This window comes from Rana temporaria, chromosome 3, assembly GCF_905171775.1.
Source record: "Rana temporaria chromosome 3, aRanTem1.1, whole genome shotgun sequence".
Classification (NCBI taxonomy): Eukaryota; Metazoa; Chordata; class Amphibia; order Anura; family Ranidae; genus Rana; species Rana temporaria.
Window position 1 is genome coordinate 87,856,557 of NC_053491.1, and position 14,840 is coordinate 87,871,396.

The window sequence follows — 14,840 nt, forward strand, 5'->3', positions numbered from 1 at the left end:
TCTACTTCCACTGGCCCGCCAAAAATCTAAATAAGGCCTGGTACACACGATAGGATTGATCCGCGGATACGGTCCGCCGGACCGTATCCGCGGATAAATCCTCTGAGGATTTTTATCCGATGGAGTGTACACACCATCGGATCAAAATCCGCGCCGAATTCCCATCGCGGTGATTTGTCGCGCCGTCGCCACGATGATGACGCGGCGACGTGCGCGACGCTGTCGTATAAGGATATCTACGCATGCGTCGAATCATTACGACGCATGCGAGGGACGGGTTCGGACGGATTGATCCGGTGAGTCTGTACAGACCACCGGATCGATCCGCTGGAGCCGATTCCAGCAGATAGATTTGTTAGCATGTCTACAAATTTTTATCTGCTGGAAATCGGAAATCTCCGCGGATAAATATCCGCTGGAACGTACACACCAGGGGATCTATCCGCTGAAACCGATCCGCTGAGATTTTTCAGCGGATGGATCCTCTCGTGTGTATGGGGCCTAACAGTAAACTGGTCCTTTGTAAAGTTTGGAGACCCCTGGTCTAAAGCATACATGTCTATACCAATCTCCTCTAAAGCCAGCATTTCTTATAATTTATTGAGAAGCTACAAATCCCACCACCTATTATTTGTGGTGGTGTTCTAGACTCTTTAGTCATTTTTTTTTGTACAGTTGAACCTCAGATTACGAGCATAATCCATTCCATTCGAGTATGCTCGGAATCCAAAGTACTTGCATATCAAAGTGAGTTTTCCCATTGAAGTCAATAGAAACTAAAATAATTTGTTCCACATTAACTTTAATGGGATGCAATACCGAATGCGGCCAGAGGTGGGGGGGTGCCAGAGAGCGCCAAAAATGGCCGAAAAGGCCCGAGGACACTTTGGCTCGTTTCTTGCGCCCCTGTACCTCAGGCCAAATGAGGTACTGCAGGCCAATGTTCGGCTTTTCTCGTTTCCTGCGCCCCCGTACCTCAGGCCAAATTAGGTACTGCAGGCCTATTTTCGGCTCTGCTCGGCTTCTGCGCCCCCGTACCTCAGGCTAAATGAGGTACTGCAGGCCTATTTAGCTTGAATTCTGCTCGTCTTGCGAAACCAAGTCAGAATTTAAAAAAAAAAGGTTGCTCGCAAATCAAAACCAAGTTACGCTTAAACTGAGGTTCCACTGTATACAATACCATTTTTTTCTACCATGTTGTCCTCATATACTGACGCAGACACAGTCTAGTACATCCAATCCTTATTTTTCCCTGTGCTTTCTACCAGTCGTTACCTTTTTTCTATAACATTTAACACTCTTTCCCTTACAGCAATGATCCGCTCCCTGTAACTGCATATGTGGACCTGTACTTCCTAAATACCCCAATAGACAAGGCTTCAGTTGTCAAGCGCATTATAAATAACAGGAAGGCTTTCAGCAACAGGGGTATTGTTTTGGACCTCTTTTCCCTGGACTCCACAGGTGAGACATGGAAATGCGTAATACAGTAATAGCACGTATTGTATAAAACAAATAAGGTGAACTCTGGGCTCAAACATTTTATTTAAATATTTCTCAATAGCCACAAAGAATATAAATTAACTTTCTGTACACCAAATACATTTGCAATCCCAGATATTAATTTGTAAAGATAGCAGTGACATTATCACTGTATATAGCCGGTGCAGAGAGCAGATCTGTGGGAAGTGACCCATCAGACACCATTCACTAAAGGCTGCCTGCAAAAAAGTATAGGAAGATCCTGTAAAGGTAAGTTTCACTCAATTTATAGCACAGATCTGGAAGAAATACACAAAGCACACCAAGATTTAAGTAAGAATACACAAGGCTTTACATAATATTTGCTTATCCCAAAGTTCAGCTTTACCTGCAAGTAATTACTGCCCATAAACACTACAATAAATAAAGCTTTAGGCGAAAAACATTACAGCATCTACGACCCTAGAATGGCCAACATGTTGGGCAATTTATAGAAAAAAAAATGGGGAAATTATAAAAATCACCAGCTTTTCTTTACGGGTTCCTCCATAGTACCCACATTTTGTGGAATGGGTCAAGACCTCTAAAGATTTGTCTTACCAAGCTTATACAGTAGTAGTCTGCTGTCTAGTGCTTGCATGTCGAGGTCCTTATAGCCTTTGTAACATGCTGCCAATATTATCTCTGTAATATCAACAGAACATTGGGGAAATACTTGGAATATCCAAACCTGCACTATCAATTTTTCAGAATTTTTACAGATTATGGCCTGGATTCACATACAGCGGCGCATAGTTATGCCGGCATAGCGTATCGAATATACGCTACGCCGACGTAGCACAGAGCGGCAAGCACAGTATTCACAAAGCACTTGCTCCCAAATCTTACCTGGGTTCCCTCGGCGTAACTCTTCGTAAGTGGCAGTGGGCGTTAGCCATCCTAATGAGGCGTGACCCCATGTAAATGATGAATAACGAACGGCGCATGCGCTGGCTCATGGACGTATCCCAGTGCGCATGCTCAGAATCACGTCGGAACGAACGCCTAAGATACGTCGAATCACTACCTACAATGTGGACGTAACCTACGGCCAGCCCTATTCACGTACTACTACGTAAACAACGGAAAATACGACGGCTGTGTTCCCTGGTGCAGCCATTTGCAATGATGCTGCTGACTTACACCTGCTTTATGAGGCTTAACTTTACGCCGGACGTATGACTGGCGTAAACCGTGTATATTAATGCGCCGGGCGCAAGTACCTTTGTGAATCGGCGTATCTCACTCATTTGCATATTCGAATCGTAAATCAATGGGAGCGCCCCTTGCGGCCAGCGTAAATATGCGCCAACGATACGACGGCGTAGGAAACTTACGTCGGCCGGATGAAGTCTAGTTTCAGGCGTATCTTGCTTTCAGAGTCAGGCGCATAGATACGACGGCGCATAGATAGACTTACGCGGCGTATCTCGAGATACGTCGGCGTAAGTGCTATGTGAATCCGAGCCTATATATTCTTATTTTAGACCTTGGGTACACTTTCTGATTGTTACATTACATAGTAAATGTATAATGCAATATGACACATCAAGCATGACACTACAGATGTCATGCATGCATAATTTCATATAATATAACAATATATATGATGATGATATATGATATTATATAATATATATATATATATATATATATATATATATATATATATATATATATATATATATATAAATGATATATAATATGATATGGATGTCACACCACTTCCTCAAACTCATTCTTTCTAAAACTGAGTTTGTTATGTTTCCTCTCTCACGGTCCCCCCCGTGACTTCAACATTAATATCAACAACACAACCATTGGTCCCTCCACACATGCCAAGGTGTTGAGTGTAATCCCTGACTCGGACCTCTCCTTCAGCCCCCAAATCCAATCACCGCCTTAACCTCCAACATCTCTAGAATTCGACCCTTCCTGACTAAACACACCACAAAGCAACTTATTTATTCCTTGATTATTTCCCACCTTGACTACTGCAACTCACTCCTTAATGGCCTACCCTTATGCAGGCTATCCCACCTTCAGTCTATTATGAATTCTGCTGCTTGACTAATACACCTCACTAACCAATCCGTGGCTGCTGCCATTCACAATATCGGCCCCATCTACATCACCAACCTCATCTGCAGATATCACCCAAATTGTCCCCTCTGCTCCTCCCAGGACCTGCTGCTCTCTAGCTCCCTTGTTACCTCCTCCCATGCTCACCTTCAGGACTTCTCCGGAGCCTCTCCCATCATCTAGAACTCCTAGTACCCCGGTATGTCAGATCAGCCCCCACCCTGTCTACCTTTAGGAGATCCCTGAAAATTCATTTATTCAGGGAAGCCTGTCCCACACCCGCCTAACAACTGTCCCCGAGCCACCCCTATCAAATAATTCTCTGCAGCTATTACCTTTTGTACCACCCTCCCCCTCCCTTTAGAATGTAAGCTCTATGAATGCATTAGGATAAAAAAAAAACTTCTGCCTTTACAATCCTTTTAAAGTGGTTGTAAACCCTCACATATACCCAGTGAGGTGACTAGCCTCAGATGGTCCACAGAGATGAAACAAATACTATATACGTTTTACTTGTTTATATGTGCACTTCTCTTGCCTACACCCCTTCAAAAGTGCAGATTGTTTGTTTGAAAAATCCTTCTTCACCTGTCAGCAGCACAGCGGAGGGGGTGGAGAGACTACAGTAACACTGTGTGAGAGCTGATTGGCGTAAAGGCACACACCCCCCTCCACACAGCAGAAGAACTGTGTTGTGAATAGATTATTTCTGTTCAGAGCTCCCTCCCAGCACAAATTTATCTTGTGTCGGGAAATATTTTCAGAAGTGACTCATGCTGATAACAGAGGAATGAAGCACCAGAGAGAAAAAACACTTAGAGCTTTGGAGAGAGATACGTAAACACTGCAGATATACAGTATGTGCTTTTCTCAAATTTCATGTTTGAGGTTTACAACCACTCTAAGATAATTCAATTATAAGTGGCTTGGTTGGCCATTGTCACTTTTAGGAAGCCGGTTCAGAGCAAAAAAAGTGCAGAGATGGATGAAAACAAGGTGAAAACAGTATTTTATGTAAGAAAACATGGTATTTGTTTATAGCAAATGGTGCTTAGCAAATAAAATATTGTCCTTTAAGGTTTTAGATCTACTTTAAGAAGAAGAAAATATATAAAAACATTTTTTTATACTATTCATTACGTATTTTTTTTCTTTGCTTCATTGTAGCCGTTGTGCAAGTGACATTCACACTTATACAAAACTACATGTCAAGTCTGTCCAATATGTCTTCATCGGAAGCCGACGCCCTTCAAAATAGTCTTCTGAATTTGGTATGTCTTGTGTGCCTAATATTTTGTAATCATTATCATTGCCAGAATCTTAGGTGTTCTGTTTTATGGCATAGGAAAGAAAGGCAGTCCATCCCTTTGATTAAATAGCGAGGGGGAGAAAAAACACATGAGGTGTCTGCTCTGATCTTGAGTTACTCCTCTTCTCTCCTGCAGATATAAGACCGCCCCCTGCCTCACTATGACAGTGCCCAAGTAAGGTATTTGGCTAACTAGAGATATTTGTACCCTAGGTACAAAACTTTTAAAAAAAAACTTCCCTTGGAATAGTTTAGGCTACATTCTGTTTCCGAAAAGGTTGTAACCGTGTGCCACCTTACAGTGCCTCTGTTGCTTGACTTATTAGCCAAGACGAGGGTAATTTTGGCAAAATGTGACACGCTATAATATTTTTGCATGTAATGTTGCATCTGTCTATCTGTCTTCTTATTAACAAGGGCAACTCATGTGCTCCTTTAATTTAAACCCTACTCTTCAAAAGTGGTAGGGTTTATATATACACACACACACACACACTATAATACTAAAAGTATTGGGACACCTGCCTTTACACGCACATGAACTTTATTGGCATCCCAGTCTAAGTCCATAGGGTTCAATATTGAGTTGGCCCACCCTTTGCTGCTATAACAGATTAAACTCTTTTGGGAAGGATGTCCACAAGGTTTAGGAATGTTTGACCATTCTTCCAGAAGCACATTTGTGAGGTCAGGCATTGATGTTAGACAAGTAGGCCTGACTCGCAGTCTACACTCTAATTCATCCCAAAGGTGTTCTATCGGGTTGAGGCAGGGGCGGACTGACCATTCGGGCATTTGGGCACTGGCCGAGGGCCCCATGCCACTAGGGGGCCCCACCAGGGTTGCCAGGCTCAGTAAAACCAGGGACAGTATGTGAAAATCTGTGTTTTTTTTACATCTGTCCCTGATATGTCCAAAACCGACATGCTTTTGATGTGAAAATCCTGAGATTTTAGCTGCCCCACCTCTGCACTGCCTCCTGGCGTGGTGGCCATCTATAAGCCCGGGGGCCCCATAATCCTCTATTGCCTGGGGGCCCCATGAGTTGTCAGTCCACCCCTGGGTTGAGGTCAGCACTCTGTGCAGGCCAGTCATGTTCCTCCACCCCAAACTCGCTCATCCATGTCTTTATGGTCCTTGTTTGTGCACTGATGTCATGTTGGAACAGGAAGGGGCCATCCCCAAACTGTTCTCAATTCTCACAAATGATCTTCTGGAAGAATGGTAAAACATTCCCATAGACACACTCCTAAACCTTGTGGACAGCCTTCCCAGAAGAATTGAAGCTGTTATAGCTATAAAGGGTGGACTCATGGTGGTGTGTTTGTTTTTTTGGGGGTTTTTTTTATGACAAGGGGATGAAAACAGTATTTGTTTTCTTCTGAATAAAATAGTTATTTAAAGCGTTAGTTCAGCCGCAAAAAAAAATTTAAGATTAGATTCATGCTCATTTTGTCTAGGGGAATCGGCTAGTTTTTTAAAAGTACTTACCGTTTTAGAGAGCGATCTTCTCCACCGCTTCCGGGTATGGTCTTCGGATCTGGGCGTTCCTTCTTGATTGACAGTCTTCCGACAGGCTTCCGACGGTCGCATCTATCGCGTCACGAGTAGCCGAAAGAAGCCAAACGTCGGTGCGGCTCTATACGGCGCCTGCGCACCGACGTTCGACTACTTTCGGAAAATCGTGACGTGATAGATGCGACCGTCGGAAGCCTGTCGATCAAGAAGGAACGCCCAGACCCAAAGACTATACCCGGAAGCGGCGGAGAAGATCGCTCTCTAAAACGGTAAGTACTGCTTCGTTTTTAAAAAAAAACTAGCCGATTCCCCTAGACAAAATGAGCATGAATCTAAGGCCCTGTACACACGACCAAACATGTATGCTGAAACTGGTCCGCGGACCAGTTTCAGCATACATGTTTGGTTGTGTGTAGGCGCGAGCGGGCCGAATTCCAGCAAACATTTGCCCGCCGGGCCTTTTCCCAGCAGACAAATATTCCTGGACATGTTTTAAAACCGTCCGCTGGAATCCTGCCCGCTCGGACATGTACGGTCGTCAGTACAGACCTACTGTACATGTCCGAGCGCCCGCCGTCCCTCGCATGCGTCGAATGACTTTGACGCATGCGTGGAAGCCTTTAAATGGCAGGCCCGCCCACGTCGCCGCGTCATCGCCGCGTCATCGTCGCGGCGACGACGCGGACACGCCCCGCGTATTGTTTACGCGTGGACTTCTGTACGATGGTTAGTACAGCCATCGTACAGAAGCCCTCTGGCAGACATGTACGTTGAAAACGGTCCGACGGACCGGTTTCATCGTACATGTTTGCTCGTTAGTACCCGGCCTTAGGTTAAAAAAAAATTTGCGGGTGAACTACCGCTTTAAGCTTTTAGAACTGCTTGCACCGAACTGATATTTAAAAGAGCGTTTCTGTGTTGTAATACTTTTACTATGTCTTAGTATATCTCACTTGTGATTTTTTTTTTTAGCTAACGCCAAACCTGCAGAATATGTACAACAACAGCTTACAAACACCACCATCAGTGACCTTCAAGTAAGCCTTTTTTAAATACTAAATCCTGTTACATTTTTTATTGCTGTCTTTTTTCTTTGAGTTGTCACTAGAACAAGAAGAAAGAAAATTATTAAAGGGTAACTTCACTTTGTTGGGGAAAAAAAAAAGCAAATAAAGAAAAAATAATATAGCATGTACAATTGCGATACAAGTTATATTGTAATTGAATGTTATTAAAAATTAGCTTTCCTTTAGCCGCTATAATTTTCTATAAATGCAATGCAATATGGCTACATGGAGTTGTTCTGTACACAGAATGTGTACTCACCACTCCCCAGAAACATAATTTCCTGCTTGTGTGATTGGCTCACCAACTTTCCCACAAGTCTGCCTAAGATACAAGTCAGATTTCAGGCATCCCCTGCAACAAAAATTTCATTTTTGGTGAGATATTTCCAATAGGAACACATCTATAACAGCGGTAAAGCGCTGCTAAAACTAGCGGCACTTTACCGCTAACGCGGCCCATGCCCCAGTGTGAAAAGGGGCACAGACAAACACACAGTGATTTCTTCAGAATAACAAAAAGGTAGGAATCTGCAACAAAGGTTGTTATAATCCTTGCAATGTACATAGATCACCCAGAAGGGAATGTTTTTTTTTGTCAACAAAAGTGGAGTGGAGAAACCACAGGACAGATAGTAAAGAGAAATTTTCTCAATTAGACACAGATGGCAAAAAAAAAAAAAAAAAAAGAAACCCTGCAAGGGTATTAAAATTACCAACTGTAGTCAGAATGAAAATACATGTTGGCTTTCCTATGCAAGCATATAACTAAATGTCCCCTGACATAATTCTTTGAAGAAAAGGTTACCTCAACATTTCATATTCCTGATATGTGTCTGTTGCACCATGTGCCATGTGTTAAAACTAGCCTGTTTGCTTTGCATTGCTTTCTTTTGTGAAGTACCTGAGTCCTCCTAGCATTCATATTTTAAACTGATGATACTAGACATGAGAGCACAATCTGCCCATTTGCCAAGATTTGTGCTGATATGCCCATCTACCCTTCTCCGCCCTCCTGCCACAGCTCTTTACTGGAAAGATCAGTGTCCCAGATGGAAAGCAATTGAGATACAAGTTTGAAAATGACTTACCAAGCTATTGCTAGACTTGCCAGGCTTCAGAAGCTTGTTGCACAATTGCAGCAAGTCTGCATTGCATGACTCCAGATCAACTTTCTTTGCAAACATTCTGCAAGTCTGCTGTAAGTTCTGGTTTAGTATGTTGTGCAATAGTCATCCCACCACAGGGGTCACTGTGGCTAAATTTTCATGCTTTAGACCAGGGGTCTCCAAACTGCGGCCCGAGGGCCAGATGTGGCCCTTTGCTAGCCTTTATGCGGCCCTTGGGGCACTATTCCTCCAACTAATATGAGGCACTATTCCTTCCACTGACACCAACAGGGGGGCACTATTTCTTCTACTGATGTCAATGATGGGATACTATTCCTCCTACTGATAGGAGCCCTACTCGTCCTCCTACTGACCACCAATCCTGTGGCCACATTTATTCTCACCGGTGCTAGACCCGGGACATTTTCTGCCCCCGCTGGCCACAATCCGGCCCTCCTAAAGTCTGAAGAACAATAAAGTGGCCCTGTTTTTAAAAAGTTTGGAGACCCCTGCTTTAGACTTAGAGATATTGCTGTAGACTCACTGGGCCAGATTCATAAACAATGGTGCAGATTTGCACCGGCGTGGTGCATCATTTTTAGACTACACAGGTCCAGCGCGGAGAGGCAGTTAGGTGATTCAAGAAACTTTTTTTGTCTACGATGCCCCAGCGGGGCGGATTTTAGACGGCGTAAGGCGGGGTAAGGCCAACTGGGAGTCACCCTATGCTAATGAAGTGCCGACCGTGGCGCAGGGGTCACGCCGGGGCGCATCTTAGACCGCACATGCTCAGTGACATCCAGGGGTAAATGCCCCAATCTGCACATGCTCAGAACTGCGCCCCGGCGTGATCCCTGAGCTACGCCGACCCACTACCAAAGCCCAGTCCATGAATCAGCCCAGACTTCCGCCCTGCAGGTGCAAATGTACTGAAGCTTTTTTTTTTCTAAGCTAGGTCGTTTTGCATTGTGGTGGGGCAGTTATGGCTGATGAGGAATCCTCAGGTGGGCGGATGACCAATTTTAGCCCAGAGGAGAGGGCTGTAATTATTGAGGGCCTCTCCCAACATGGGGACCGCCTCTATGTGTTGTCCAGCAAGTGTTGTTGCTCAGTTCGTTTGTAACGCTGCTGCTTTAGCTGCTCTCCAGCTGACCTCTGCAAGTTTGGTGCAAAGTTACCCCTGCTTTTATGAGGTGTAACTTTGCACCGGAAATTTCAGCTCTGCTCACCGGGAGTAGCCTGCGCCGGTCAAGCTTAAGTTGATGAATCGGCCCAAAAACCTCATTTGCATATTTAAAACACAAAAACCATGGCCGCGCCAGATCCGACCAGCGTAAATCTGCACCAACGCCGCGCTGGCGTGGAAATGTTACACCGAGGCGAGAAAGTCGATTTGAAGGCGTAATATGGTTCTCTGGGTAAGGCGCAGCGATCCGCCGGCGCAAATCTGCACTTACGCCGTGCATCTACCAAAAAAACGGTGTAAGTGCTTTATGAATCTGCCCCACTAGTGCAACTTTGCTCTTGACAGAGACTTGCCACACAAATTTGCTGCATATTGAAAAAGTCTCAACTAGAACTTTTCAAGTTTTAAGTGCTCAGCAAGTGTACAACTTGCCAGTGAAAATGGGAAGCCAGTTAACACACTTACAATTTAACGCTGTCACAAATGTGTGGCAAGTTATCCTTGCTATCTGGGGTGTTGCTCTTTCTTTGACTCCTATTGACAAGCTCCCCTGCAGTCTCCATCCCCAGCTCTCTAAGCCCCTTACGCAGCTGAGATAAGAGGTCATGTAATCATTTAGGCCCCCTTCACACTGGTGGAGTCTGCCAGTGGATCTGCCTGCTCAGAAAGGGGTTTCTCTCTCCACTGATCCCCGCTGATGTAGAGAGGACACCAACACAGCCCCGCTTTCCTCTATGGGCTGCCTGCTTCCATCCGACTATCACCAGGTCTGCCAGACGGATGAAGAACTGATTCCTATCCGTCTGTTTTTGGCGCACAGGATCAGATCGGATGTCGGTGGGTGTCATGTCCATTGACATCCGCCGCTCCATAGAGAGCAATGGATGGCCCGATCAAGTCTGCCTGTCAGTTTTTCAGGCAGATCCGATCAGACCATTCATTGCTCTCTATGGAGCGACGAATGTCAATGGACATGACACCCACCGACATCCGATCAGTCCATCCGTGTGAAAGAGGTAGCAGTTGGTTGCTACTAGTAACTAACATCCACCATACCACCCTGCTGTCAGACCTTCATCTATCACCTCAGAGACAATGAACAGTCATTTGCGTTGTTTTGTTTTTATTTATTTGGGGGATATAACTTGGATGGGGTAAGGAAGATATGGGATGCCCATAGAACATGTTGCTTTGCCATCATATTTAGTGGACATAGATAAGTTGATTTAGCCTTGAAGAACTCATGTAATTCTAACATTTTACAGTCTTTTACCCTGCATAACACCATGCAGACTATTGCTCCTCCTCCTATGCACCAATACCATGCAGACTGTTGCTCCCAGGACTTCTCTCCTCCTGCACAAAACTTCCACTGTAAAACTATTGGATTCCGTTCCATCATCTTCATTATGACAAAAAGGGACCACTCTGAATAATCCCAGTTGCTGGCTGTAATTGATTGTACTTGGTGGTAGTTGACTGCGTAGTTACTAGGCCAGGGGCCTCCAGTCCTCCTCCCTGGGAGGCCTAGTAGTTTAACAGCTTGTACTGGTTGATGGACTACTGATCCCAGACAGCCCGACTTGCAAAACTTGGCAGCCTACTGTATTGGCTGCAGGTTTGGCGCTCTCACTGAGATGGACAGAACCCAAGATCATTTCCTTAGTCAGTTATCACTTTCCTTGGGGTCACTTCACAATGAACTTAGGATAGACTGTGCTAGCCAATTGTAGATCTTGTTTTGATCTCATTATCAAAATAAGACTAAGACCGGGTTCATACTATTGCGAATTTTTATCTTTTGGTCCATTTCAGGTCCTAATTCAGCCCAAAATTCGGGCTGAAATCAGACCTGAAACGATGAACTAGGACACAGAGGACCCCTGCTGGGAGCCGCATCGGCATTAGGTGTGAACCGAGCCCAAAGCTAATCATACATGGATTAAAATCAAAGGGGTTGTAAAGGTAAATTATTTTTTTTCCCTAAATAGCTTCCTTTACCTTAGTGCAGTCCTCCTTCACTTACCTCATCCTTCGATTTTGCTTTTAAATGTCCTTATTTCTTCTGAGAAATCCTCACTTCCTGTTCTTCTGTCTGTAACTCCACACAGTAATGCAAGGCTTTCTCCCTGGTGTGGTGAAAGCCTCCTGAGGGGGGAGGGGGCGAGCAGGAGTGTCAGGACGCCCACTAACACACAGCTCCCTTTTCTATCTGCAAAGTAGAGAGTGTCCTGACTTGCCTGCTCGCCCCTCCCCCCTCAAGGGGCTTTCTCCACACCAGGGAGAAAGCCTTGCATTACTGTGTGGAGTTACAGACAGAAGAACAGGAAGTGAGGATTTCTCAGAAGAAATAAGGACATTTAAAAGCAAAATGGAAGGATGAGGTAAGTGAAGGACTGCAATAAGGTAAAGGAAGCTATTTAGGGATTTTTTTTTTTTACCTTTACAACCCCTTTAATGCGGATAAACTGGAAAACCTTGGTACGATCAGCGTGGCAGCCAATAGGTCGCAGAGGTGATTAGTGTATTCTGACCAAATGCAATGACACAGCAGGGAGGATTCCCACATCCACTCCAAATGTTTGGATGGGGAAACAATCCGTCTTTTTTGTTCAGCCCGCTGGCTGAACCAAAAAAAGCGGAGCCATGTTTTGCACTGGCTTGTAAAAGACTCTGGTTTACACAGTCAGGCATCAATAATATTGCTTTCTTTACCAACTTTTACACATAGTTAAAAAAAAAGTAATCTCAGATTCTGATACTGTGCTTGTCCACTTCATTTATTATGTCTTTTCTTCTAGGAATGTTGATGTATCGGCAGCTGCAGTAATTCAATATGTGAGCAACTTTGCAGTAAATGTGGATAGTGCACAAGTCATAAAATCTCTTGAAAAGAACTCAAGTTTAGCAAGCCTAATCCGTATAGCCAGCCTGAATGTGAATAGTAAGTAACTGATATAACAGAATCCGCATTAACAAAAATTAATGAACTTCTCAAAAACAGTTTGCCTAGGTCAATCACCTGCTTTAAAAAACATCCCACCAACCCTTTTTTGTATGCGCAGAGACACGTGCTTTCCATTCCATTCCTAGACACATCACATTTTTTTCTGACCTAAACCAAGTCAGGTGCTTTGATAATTTTTAAAAAAATGTAGGGTTTTGGATAAAATCACGTTTTAACAATATTGGAGTGGGAAAACAAAGCAATACAATTATTTTTCACTAAAAATATTTTTTTCAGGGTGTGGTAGCACCACGACACATCCACAGAAACTTTTAGATATTCCAACCTGGGTAAGATGGTTGAATATTTTTTTAAATAGGAAAATGGCCCAGAAAATATTGAAGAATTTTCAGATGGTTAAGAAGATTTATCAAGAAAAGAATATAATATTTCCCAGCGTGTCGCAGCAGACCAAAGCATTAAGAATTCCAATGCCCAAGCAAAGGAAGCCTATGATAAAAAAGGAGATGCAGTAGCAGCAATGCAATGCAACATATACATATATATATATATATATATATATATATATATATATATATACATACACACAGGCCCAGATTCTCGTAGGGCGGCGTAAATGTAGGCGGGCGTAGCGTATCGTAGTTACGCTACACCGCCACAACTTAGAGAGGCAAGTGCTGTATTCACAAAGCACTTGCGTCTAAAGTTACGGCGGCGTAGCGTAAATGTGCCGGCGTAAGCGCGCCTAAATCAAATGAGGAACAGGGGGGAGTGTTTTATGTAAACTAATCATGACCCCACGTAAATAGCGCTTTTTTTGAACGGCGCATGCACGCGCATGCTCAGTATCACGTCAAATTTTCTAATTAAATTACGCCCGCTCAATGCCTTGTCGATGTGAACGTAACTTACGTCCAGCCCCATTCACGGACGACTTACGCAAACGACGTAAAACACGACGCTGTTCGTACGTTTCCGACGTCCATACCTAACATGACTTACCCCTGCTTTAGGAGGGGTAACTTTACGCCGGCGTATGTCTTACGTAAACAACGTTTCTTGCTACGCCGGGCGCACGTATGTTTGTGAATCGGCGTATTAGCATATTCAACGCGGAAATCTACGGAAGCACCACCTAGCGGCCAGCGTAAATATGCAACTAAGATACGACAGTGTAAGAGACTTACTCGTATCTTAGCCGAATGTATGTGTAACTGATTCTAAGAATCAGCCGCATAGATACGACGGCTCTCATTCAGACTTATGACGGCGTACATGGCGCTACGCCGTTGTAAGTCCTTTGAGAATCTGGGCCACAGTGTATACAGTATATATACATACAAAACAATTATGTAAGGATGTAGTATTACCACCACAAAACATCAAGAAAAAATATGTATTATACTGAAGTTTTGTTTGGGGTGCTGTACCATCACAGCATAAAATAATATAAGAATATATAAAAAAAAATATTTTGGTAGGAAGTCATGTAGCTACTTTTAAGGTATCATCAAGAACTTGGAAATAAGGACAAGACGAGAAGGACGTTGACATGGAGTGTGTTTAGTGCCAAGCCCCAATGGTGTGGACAAAAGATCCTGCCAGGGCAAACTGTAGGATCAGCAAAAAAGATATTTGTAAAAATGATGCACCTGGACCTCCCCATGTCTGCTGGTGACAATCTCAGTTAGGTAACATGTCTTGTGTGTGCAATAAAGTTATAGTAAAACCTTGGTTTGAGAGTAACTTGGTTGAAGAGCATTTTGCGAGACAAGCAAAATGTTTTAATAAATGTTGACTTGATATACAAGCGATGTCTTGATATACATGCAGCATCACGTCACACCTGAGTATAAAAGACAAGAGAGGCGCCTCTTATGCCGCGTACACACGATCGGTTAAACCGATGACAATGGTCTGATGGACCGTTTTCATCGGTCAAAACCGATCGTGTGTGGGCGCCATCGGTTATTTAACCATCGGTTAAAAAAAAGCCAACTTGTTTTAAATTCAACTGATGGATTCCTAACCGATAGGACAAAACCGATCGTTAGTAGGCACGTCCATCGGTTAAAAATCCACG

General features: G+C 43.9%; 1 protein-coding gene across 6 annotated transcripts in view; it reads left to right on the forward strand.

Moving 5' to 3' along the window:
• Positions 1–14,840, forward strand: part of LOC120931439 (flocculation protein FLO11-like) — an 86,440-nt gene that overhangs the window by 58,420 nt on the left and 13,180 nt on the right. For all 6 annotated transcript variants that reach the window (XM_040342870.1, XM_040342872.1, XM_040342871.1 and 3 more), the window contains 4 exons: positions 1,313–1,464; positions 4,771–4,874; positions 7,403–7,467; positions 12,591–12,733. In XM_040342870.1, coding sequence (XP_040198804.1) covers positions 1,313–1,464; positions 4,771–4,874; positions 7,403–7,467; positions 12,591–12,733 — 464 coding nt within the window. The remainder of the gene's footprint in view (positions 1–1,312; positions 1,465–4,770; positions 4,875–7,402; positions 7,468–12,590; positions 12,734–14,840) is intronic.